The sequence below is a fragment of the Leptopilina heterotoma genome, unplaced genomic scaffold (assembly GCF_015476425.1).
Source record: "Leptopilina heterotoma isolate Lh14 unplaced genomic scaffold, ASM1547642v1 Lhet_45, whole genome shotgun sequence".
In the NCBI taxonomy this organism is placed as follows: domain Eukaryota; kingdom Metazoa; phylum Arthropoda; class Insecta; order Hymenoptera; family Figitidae; genus Leptopilina; species Leptopilina heterotoma.
Window position 1 is genome coordinate 3,303,993 of NW_025111086.1, and position 11,149 is coordinate 3,315,141.

Sequence of the window (11,149 nt, forward strand, 5' to 3'; positions counted from 1 at the left end):
TTTCTTAATATTTTATTCTTAAACAATAAAATTCGATTTAAATAAAATTCTATTCGTTTGGACTGTATCATTATTATTTTCAAAAATATTACAAATTTAATCATTGTATAATAAAAGAAAATCTTGTCAAATATGAAAAATTAAAATTATAATTAATTATACTTTGGGAGTTTTGAATCAAATTACGAATAACAATTTTATGGAAAATGTAAAATTGGTTGGTGGAAATTTTCTTTGATACAAATTATAAATTTTATTCGAATTCAAATATTTAAAAAAATATTTGCTTTAAAATTTCTTTTAAAATTGAATAATAATTTAAGATTTAACTTTCGATTACTATTTCTAGTCTGAATTTTTTTCGAATACAAATAAAATTTACCTGCTTTTTAAATTCTTTTTTTTAATTTAATTATATAATAAACTTTCGATTACTCACATTTTTAACTGAATTCGTTTAAAAGAAACGAAGTAAGGATAAAAAAAATTATTTTTCAATAAATTTTCAAAGAAATATTAGATAATATTTTGATTTATAATACAATAAATGCTTTAATTTACAGTTTGGAATCGTACTTCTTCTTTTTTTTCTTTTTTTGTATAAAGAGGTCATTTAATAGAATGAACATTAGGAAACGATTAATGAACACTTTAATTATTTATTGGCTATTCTCAGTGGAAATGGTTTGCCATTTAAAAGAGTCACTGGTCCTGTGTAGTAACGCCAGATCAAGCTGCTTCCACGTTTTAATTGATTTGTCGCTGACAAATGGGCCCAACAGTCGAGCCAATTGCCATAGATTGGCATTTTCGGCGGCACTCCAGCTACCAATCTTTTCAAATTGACAATTATTTAATTCACAATGTACAAAAGTAAATAGTTAATGAATAAATTTAATTTATAGAAATAAATAAAATTAATAAGCAATTAATTTCCACGATTGAATAAAAATAAATAAACGATATTTTTAATTTTATACAATTAAATTTAATTTAAAATCAAATTTTCAATTTCAATTGCAATTAAAAATTTATTTCAATTAAAAATAAATTTAATTTGCAGAATTGAATAATTAATAAACAATAAATTTAATTTAAACAATTAAGTGAACATAAATTTAATTTGCAGAGTTATATAAATTAATAATAAAAAAATTATTTCTGATTTTCAGAGTAAATTCTCATTAATTTGACGAACTTACGAGAAAAAATATGCAAAATATAAATAAAAATGCTTAACTGTATTTAATTTTGGTTAATATTATTTAGTTTATCGCTTACCCACAATCGTTGACAGCCATGCAGTGAGATACGACAATAAATGGATAAGTGATAGTGGAAGCCAGGAACTAAAAAAAAGTATTTCCTTTTTTTAGACAATTTTTTATAAAATGACTTTGATATAATTTTTCAAGAAACTAAAAAAAAATACAAACCGTCATTGTTGACGCTGTGAAACTTTTCATTTCTCGATCCGTTATAATGTACTTATTAATAATATAAGTAGACGAACTGACAATCGCTAAAGTTGCCGCACTGGCAATCAATCGTGGCATTAATCCTGAAAAGTATCCTGCAATTCCATTTTCCCTGTAAATTTCTATTAAAGATTGCATCAAACCGCTGTATGAAACAAAAGAGAAGGGAAAATTATTAATTATTAATTTAATTGATTTTATTTTAATTTATAATTAATTTTTGAAGAATTGACACAAACTCACGTGTATTTTGTTTCGTCACCTACGAATTGAGCCATCATTCGAATTGCAATAACATCTAGAGGATGACTAACGATAATTCCTACTGATTTGCTAATTAAATCTCTGATAAATTCTTGAATATATTTTTCAGCACTGGAAAAAATTTGGAAACAATTTTTATTAGCAAGAAAAAAATCAGTTTTCTTTCAGCAAAAAAAGAAAAGAAAAAACTACCTTTCCTCTTCATCTTCAGGATAAGTCTCTCTTGTTCCTGGCTCAAACTTAATAGATTCGGCAGTCTTTTCACATGCAATTGTACTGACAGTGTATGAGCATAATTTTGGCACTAATCCACGATAACAACCGGTGAATCCATCGACACTTTTAATATATTTAACTGTAAATATTAAATTAAATAAATAATATATTCTTAGATTTTGCGAACAATTACGAAAAAAAATAAATATTCCAATAAAACGTTCAAATGAACAAAAATTTATTTTCTATTTAAATATTTTCAAAAACTACTAGAATAAAATTTTAAAATAAAATAAAATATTATGAAAAAATTCGGTCTACTTCTTAAAAAAAAAAAAAAAATAGAAAAATAGGACAATAACTTACTATATTTATAAACATTTGGTAAAGCTAACGCAGGTCTTCCAAACAATGTTCTTGACTGATATGGCCCAACAGGCTCATGTCCGATCTGTAAACAAAGAATTAGTTAAAAACTTAAAAATCGGAAAATATTTTAATTAACTATTAATTTATTAATAATTAATGCAAAAATTGAAATTTAGAACATAACCTTACAGTTGTTTATAAAATTGAATATTACCTGTATTAAAACTTTTGCATATTCTATGGGATGTGAAACAGCATTTACAACTAAACGACATGCAGTATTAGACCATAAAAATTCCTCTTTGGTGGAATTCATATTAATTAATTAATTATATTGTTTTTTAACCGCATCAATCTATGACCACTTTACTATTGAAAATAATATACACGATCACTGTCAGCTAACTTCAGGTTGATAAGAAAGTTAACCTAGTTATCATGCGAGTTGTCAGTATGAAAATGGCGTTGGCGCCAAACACTTGGATTCCTTGGATTTCTTGCTGCTGCAGATGCCGGATCAACATCATCAACATCGGAAAAAATCGAGGTTAGTTTTTACGAGAATGTTATTTAATCAAGAACTATTGGTGAGTTTTTTCTATATTACTATTGTATATTATTGTTGCAACATGAAATTATCGATCAGGGAAAGAAAGCAATTTTGCCTATGGTTTTTTGTTGGTTTTATCCAAGTATTTTATCATTCGACAGTTGCAGTGAGTGCAATATTTATAAACACTAACTCTAGAAGTTGAAAATTAGAGAAAATTCGGTTGAATTATAAGGATTCGTTTTTATTTACAAAACATATTCGATTACGAGAATATTATTGTCGTTGAAATTGTAACAGTTTTTAGCTAATTGAATAGAAACTAAAAGTTCAAAATTAAGATACAAATTCGTAAATAAATAATAATGGAGTAACTTTGCAAATTTTATTTAATATTTCCATGTTTTTCAATCTTTCATTTTCGAAAATAAAATGAATAAAATTAAAAACCCTTTGTCTGTCTGGTAACGCTATCTGGTGACGAAAAATAGAAGTTTGAATTACAATTTACCGACGGGAACATTGTTAATACCGTAGATATCTACTTGACCGACTATTATAAATTTAATCCAACAATCATTGGAAATTCCAATTTCAACAAAAAAATCTAATAATTGAATTTATATAACATTGTTATATAATTTTCATTCACAATGTTTTTTTCCCTAAAGATTGATAAACTAGGAATTAATATTTAATTATTAACTGCAAGCATGCAAGAATTAAAATAATTCCAATTACTTTTATGGAATGTCAGAAAATAATTTTTTTTGTAATTATTCGAATAATAATAATTCAAATAATGACAAAAATATTATTTATAGTTAAAGATATTTTCACCATTTCTTTTATTGAAGAAAAAATCTCATTGATAATTTTATTTACAAATTTATTTTCATGTAATAATTTTATTTGTCATTGAAAGGATATTTGTATTTACTCTGTCACATATTTTTATTTTCTCTCAATATGAATCAACTTTTAATCAATATATTCTTTTTCAATCGTCATATTATTGAAAATTTTGTTTTGAAATAAGTTCCTTATTTACATTCGCCAGTGACAATTTTACAGTCATAATAATATATACTTAATTAGCTCCATTCTGATTATAGAAATATTTTATTTTCGATTAATATTGAAAATTTCCAAACGTCTATTGACGATTATTTAATTGACTTTTCTCGATTATACGCTATTTTCTGGAAATATCACATAAATAAATATTAAATATTATTTATTTATTTGTTAAATAAACGAATAAATAAATGATTTTTGTAATTAATTAATTATAATTTATAATTGTTTAATTAAGTCCTAAATATTTTTTTAATTTAAATCGATATTTCTGTCTGAAATAAAATTTGTTGAAAATTATTTTTTTTTATTTATTTGAATTAATTATTTATAATATTATTATAAATGAAGGCATTGTTTTGAAGGCATTATATTATTTTAAATAATTATCCACTGTTTTAATTATCAATTGAATTATAAAAAATTATTTTAATAATTAATTTAAATCTTGTGTAAATAATTTGTTTCAATTTAATATTTTTTTTAATTGTTAATTTTTCTGTGTCAAATATTTTCTTCTTGTATTTATTGTTTTTGCGTTTACTATTTTTATACAATCAATTATTTAAAGCAATCAACTATTTATTGTAATAAATTATTTCTTTTTATTGAATTTTTTTTAATCTATTTTTTCCAATTAATTTTTTTTTGAATTAGTTATTTTTTAATGGTTTTTTTCCAATTAGTTGTTGTTTCAATTAGTTATTTTTTTCAATTAGCTCCTTTTTTCGATATAATTATTCTTTTAAAAGTCTCTTATTTCAAAGAAAAAACTTTTAATGAACAATTGAATTTGAAATTAATTTCCTCAGTATTATTTAATGAAATTAATGAAATTAATGAAATTTATTTATTTAATGTATTTTATCTATTTTTTTTAATTATTTACTCATATTATTGTTTTAATTAATTATTTAAATTATTCTAATATTAATTATAATATTATATTATTATAATTCAATTGTAATTCAATATTAAAAATATATAAATATTCAATGAATATTTAATAATAATATGATTGAAAAATTATAACAAATGAACTATTGTTCATAAATAATAATAATAATTCAATAATTACTACTAATTAATTAAAATTTAATGAATTCGTCATTACAAAAAATAAATAAGTTTAATAAATTCAATTAGAAATATGTAAAAATAAAATTCATTTAAAATTTATTTCATGAAAATGGAAACAGATTTAAAATAAATAAATAATTGAAAAAATTACTAATTCAAAAAATAATTAATTGAAAAGGAACTAATATTCAAGAAAGTAATTAATTGAGGAAAAGATTTAATGAAAAAAACTTTATTAATTTTCAGTTATTCAATTCATATGTATAATAATAATTATAGTAATTGAATTGAATTTCGATTATAATTATTATTAAATTAATTGAAAGAAATAAGTATTTTCTCTTAAACAAATATTTTTTTTAATAGTTTAATTGATTTTATTATAATAAAGTGGAGTGAACTATTTATATATTATATTTATTATTCGAATCAATTAATTATTTTGCAATAAAACGCTTTCAATCGCGAAAATAAATTTTATTTCTCTATTAAAGTGGAAACAATGTTTTTTTTCTTTGAAATCCGCAAGTGGAAATAATTGATACCAATCAGAATTAAAATATCAAAGAAAAGGAAAAAGCAGTTGAAAAATTGATTCCCGGGTGATTGCATTAAAAATTTGACCCACTGACCCAAGTGGCGCCTAGCCGATCATTATAGCAGAATCTATTGTCCCCCCCCTCCCCCACTTTACCCGAAAAGTCACTACGACCCTTCCCTTTTACCAAAAATATGTGTCACCACTTATATATCTGAAAAATAAAAGAGGTCACCTTCCTCCTATATCTCTCGCGTTGTTCTCAACAAAGATTTATCTCTCTCTCTTTCTCTCTTTCTCTCTTTCTCTCCCCGAGAGAGTCTGAAAATGCATTTAATCCCATATATATATATATATATAATAATCCCGCGGATAGTTTTATATACCAAAAAAGAGAGAAAAAAAAATCACATTTATAACTGCCAACGCATATACACATCACAAACACACACACACACACATATGAAAAATATGTGTATTTTTCGTGGTTCTGAAATGAAATTCAATGCAAAAGCAGAACGGGCGCGAGTACAAAACAGTGGAGCTAACAAATCCTGAGAATAATTTTCGCTAGTGCGAGGTCGAATCAATAAAAGGGTTGACCCAGAGACCCAGATCTACCCAAGTTCCAAACCCAAGATCTTCATTCAAATTAAATGGTTGAATTTTAGAAACAAATGGCCTTGTTTTCGTTATACTTAATCATTATTTTCGTGAATAATAATTCTTTCCATTCAAGTATATGAACAATTTTATAAAAGTATACACCTAGAAAAAAATTTACTTGATTAAAAAAATTTATTTGAATTTAAATTTATTTGATTAAAAATTTATTTGATTAAAAATTTATTTGATACTATCAACAAATAAATATTAACTTGAATATAATTTTTATTTAAAATAATTTTCAAAAATCAAATAAATAATCGCATATTTAAATCAGTAATAGTATTTGAATCAATACAGTAAAAAATTAAATCTTAATTTAAGGTCCATATTGCGTAAATTGCATTGCTGTCTTAGAATATAAGATTTTCTTTTTACTGCGTGAATAATTTCAGTATTTGAATGAATAACATTAATTAAATAAATTAAAGAATTCATAAGAAAATTCTGAATTTTTTTGTCTTTTTTGTTTGCATTGTAAACAAAACAATTTTTAAACAAATTTCACGAAATAAGGGTTTAATTATTTTCAAAAAAATTTCACGAAAAATTTCACGAAAAAAGGATTCAATTATTTTCAAAAACAATTTTAAATAAAATTTTCACAAAGGGTTTAAAATATTTTAGAAAATATTTAATACGATTTTTTTTGGAAATAATCCATTTTCAAATACAATTTTAATAAAATTTATGAAAAGAATTTAATTATTTTTAAAATTCTGATAAAATTCTTCGCAAAAATTAAATTATTATTTTTGAAAATTTCCATTAAATTCTTTCAGAGAATTTAAATATTTTCAATAAAATTTTAATTAAATTTCTCGACAGAATTCAGTTGTTTTTTGAAAATTTTAATAAAGTTCTTTACAAAAATTTATAATTACTTTGAAAATTTTTCGATAAAATTACGTGAATTTAATTATTTTTATAATTAATAAAATTTTTCGCAGGAATTCAATTATTTTTAAGAATTTCTAATAGAATTTTTCGCAAAAATGTTATTAATTTCAAAAATTCCAATAAAATTTTATAAATTATTTTAATTAATTTTAATTTTATTTTAATTTTAATTTTATTTTTGAAAAAATTTAATTCTTTTTTCTAAGTATCTTATAAATAAGAAAATTCTTTGCAGAAATTCAATTATTTTGAAAAAATTTGGTAAAATTCATTATAAGAATTCGCACTTATTTTAAATGCAATTTAAATAAAATTCTTTAAAGAAGAATTTGAGTTAAAAAATTCTAGAAAAAAATAAAATAACAAATTATTGAAAATCTTAAATAGTCTATAAGAATTTTTTTTCTCAAATTAAAAAAAAAAATACATAAGTACATAGAGTTATAGTTGCAATATTTAGAAATAATTATTAAATTATCAATTATTTATTTTTGTATTTAAATAATTGAATTCTTGTACAACTTTCTGATATAAGAATTGATTTGAAAAAGAATTTCAGTTAAAATTTTCGAAAATATTTGATAAATTCCATATATTTTTTAGAAATAATTAAATTTCAAAAGGTTTTACATTGAAAGTATTTTGAAATTTTTAATTCCTGATGGACAAATAAATAACAATAATTATTTAAATATTTATTAAATAAAAATTAATGTAATTTGAAAAATTTTATTTATAAATTCCAAAAAATGAGTTTTTTAAAAAAAAATTCCAAATTTTCCTCAATTTAATTATTTTCACAACCTATCTACAATGTTTTAATAAAATCTTCCAAAAGAATTAAACTATTTTCTTAAATAATAACAATTCTACTCAACAAGTTCAATTATTTTCACAAATAATAAAAATTTCACAGAAATTCAATTATATGTTCAAAAAATATTTTTGAATTTTCGAATTCTTTATTTAGAAATTCAATTATTTAAAAAAATTTTAATGAAATTCTTGTAAAAATTTCAATTATTTTCAAAAAATTTCCTCAATTCAATGGTTTTTAATATCTATCTACTATTTTAATGAAATTTTCAAAAAGAATTCAATTATAAAATTTTTTTTTTAAATTTTCGAATTTTTTTTCAGAAATTCAATTATATTTTTAAAAATATTAAAAAATTATTACTGTTTAGGAATTCAATTATATTTTCATAAACCAATAAAACTCATCGCAGAATTTCAATTATTTTTAATCCAATTTTAGTCGAATTTCTTGAAAAATGTAATTATTATTCTTAAAAATTTTATTAAACTCGTCAAAAGAATTCAATTATTTATAAATTTGTTGAAATTTTCACTGATTCAGATTTAGATTGCAATAAATTATTCAATAAATTATTTATTTATTTGTATTTAAATAATTGAATTTTTGTAGAATTTTCTCAAAAAATTGATTTAAAAATGAATTTCAGTTAAAATTTTAGATAGTAATTGAATATTAAAAGCATTGTGAATTTTTAGAAATAATTGAATTTTGAAAAGATTTCAAATTAAAATTAAAAAACGTTTAATTGATTTTTTTGAAATTACAACAAGTTTTTATTTTTTAATAATACAATTGAAGAATTCTCAAAGAACTTTTTAAAAAATTATTAAAAAATAATTGATTTAAAGAAGAATTTTATAGGTTATAAAAATTCTAGAAAATAATAATTGAATTGAAATGATGAAAATAATTTTGAAGAAATTACAGTAACAGTATATATTATAATGGAAAATAATGATATATTTTACCAGATTATAAAAATTAGTTAATTTTGACTGTAATTGAAATTTAGAAGAATATGGATTAATAATTATATTTAATTCGAAAACATTACCGAGATGTTTATCTGGACCAATTGATTATAATTGAAACAAAAACTATTAATGGAAATTGATCATATCGAGAACAATCATTAATTAAGGGCACTTTGTACATGTATATATGTATTTATTTTGGAAATAGACTTGGTGCGCGACACTATAACGAAAATAAATATCCAAATGAGATTTCTATTTAAGCAAGTGTATGACGCGAATTTTCATTTTATATACTTTAGTCGATAAGCGACACTTTGATCTAAAATAAAACGACTGATGATTAATTAAACTCTCCGTTCCATCTTACCGCACGTTAATATTATATACATATATATTTTTTTAGAGAATTTCCACTACTTTAAATTCGCTAATTTTCAAAAAAAATTTCGAAAAAATCAATTATTTAACAAAATATTATGCAATTTATTTTTCACAATAATTCAATTACTTTCACTAATATAATAAAATTTTTCATGAAAATTCAATATTTAAAAAAAAATTTTTGATTACATTCTAAACAAGAATTTAATTATTTTCATAAAAATAATAATTAACTCATCGAAGAATTTCAATTATTTTCATTACTATTTTAAATTAATAATCGAAAAATTCAGTTATTTTTATTAATAAAGTTTTTCACAAGAATTCAATTATTCAAAATAATAAAATTTTCATATTTATTATATTTCAAAAAAATTATTTATTTAAAACAATATTTATAAAATTCTAATGAAGAATTCAATTACTTTCAAAAATAATAAAATTTTGTACAGAAGTTCAATTCTTTTTTTAAACATTTTAATAAAGTTTTCCGCAACAATTAAATTATTTTCAAAAATAATAAAATTCTTTTCTGTAATTCAATTATTTTTGAAAATTATAATAATATTCCTAGCAACTATTCAATTATTTTCATAAATAATAAAAATCATATTAGGATTTCAATTATTTTTAATACAATTTTACAGGAATTTGCTCAAAAATGTAATATTATTCTTAAAAACCTAATTTCAATTCCTCGAAAAAATCAATTATTTAAAAAAAATGTTTTTTTAATATTATTTGGAAGGATATAATAATTATTTTCAAAAATTTACTAAAATTGTTCGAAAGAAATTAATTGTTTTAAATACAATTGTAATTAAATTTATTTTGAGGTATTTTAATAAAATTCTTTGCAAAATTCAATTATTTTCATAAATAATACAATATTCATCGCAAGAATTCAATTATTTTTAAAAGTATAATAAATTTCTACTTGGAAATTCCATTATTTAAAAAAATTCTAATAAGTCGTTAGCAAAAATTCAATTATTTTCATAAATAATAAAATGTTTTTTAGGAATTTAATTATTTTCAAAAAAATTTAATAAAATTTCCCACAGAAATTCAATTATTGACAAATTTTTTAATAGAATTCTCTGTAAAATTTAATTATCTTTAAAAACTTTTTGCAATTGAATGATTTTCAATATTTGCTATTTTCATAAAATTTCCAAACAGAATTCAATTATTTAAAAAATGGTTTGTAAACATTTTCGTAAGAATTCAATTTTATTCTTTTCATGAATAATAAAAATTTCTCAGGAATTCAATTATTTAAATTAGAATTTCCATAAAATTATTCGCAAGAAATAAATAATTTACAAATTTTTTTATAAAATTCTTCGCAAGAATTAAATTATTTTTAATAAATATATTTTAAATTCTTTCATGAATAATAAAATTCGTAGCAGGAATTCAATTTATTAGCAGGATAAGAAAAAAATAAAAATTTTTGATGAAAATTAGAAAAAAGTCAGAAAAATAAAAAATATGGAATGGAATTTTTGTCAATATTTTGTGAATAAAACAATTTTTTTTTTTGGTTTTTTTTGACATTAAAAAATAAAAATGACAATAACCCACAAAAACTAATTTTCAAAACAAACAAATGAATGCCGAGAATTTGCTAACGGAAAGGAAACTTTTGATTATTATAAAGAGTTAAAGTTTTATTATTTTATATTTTATTTTATTTATTTTATTGTATTATTATAAATAAATAATTAAAAAAAAATTATCAATTAAATATTTGATTCAAGAAAATATTTAATTGACAATAGTCCATTAATCGGTTATTTTGAATCAAATAATTTTTTTTTCAGTGTAAAA

At 20.4% G+C, this 11,149-nt stretch overlaps 1 protein-coding gene across 1 annotated transcript; it reads right to left on the reverse strand.

Moving 5' to 3' along the window:
* Positions 1 to 502: 502 nt before the first annotated feature.
* LOC122507186 (mitochondrial carrier homolog 2-like) lies at positions 503 to 2,739 on the reverse strand. The gene is made up of 7 exons (XM_043619777.1): positions 2,542 to 2,739; positions 2,325 to 2,409; positions 1,935 to 2,097; positions 1,722 to 1,853; positions 1,437 to 1,623; positions 1,282 to 1,349; positions 503 to 833 (listed from the first exon to the last, which is right to left on the reverse strand). The coding sequence occupies exons 1-7, from the start codon at positions 2,641 to 2,643 to the stop codon at positions 656 to 658; spliced, it is 915 nt and encodes a 304-aa protein (XP_043475712.1). The 5' UTR covers positions 2,644 to 2,739; the 3' UTR covers positions 503 to 655.
* Positions 2,740 to 11,149: the final 8,410 nt, after the last annotated feature.

Coding starts and splice junctions, on each gene's coding strand:
- LOC122507186 (XM_043619777.1), bottom strand. CDS start 2,643: ATGAATTCCACCAAAGAGGAATTTTTATGGTCTAATACTGCATGTCGT. Junction 2,410..2,541: donor ATGCAAAAGTTTTAATACAG/GTAATATTCAAT, acceptor CTTTGTTTACAG/ATCGGACATGAGCCTGTTGG. Junction 1,350..1,436: donor TCACAGCGTCAACAATGACG/GTTTGTATTTTT, acceptor ACTTTTTTTTAG/TTCCTGGCTTCCACTATCAC.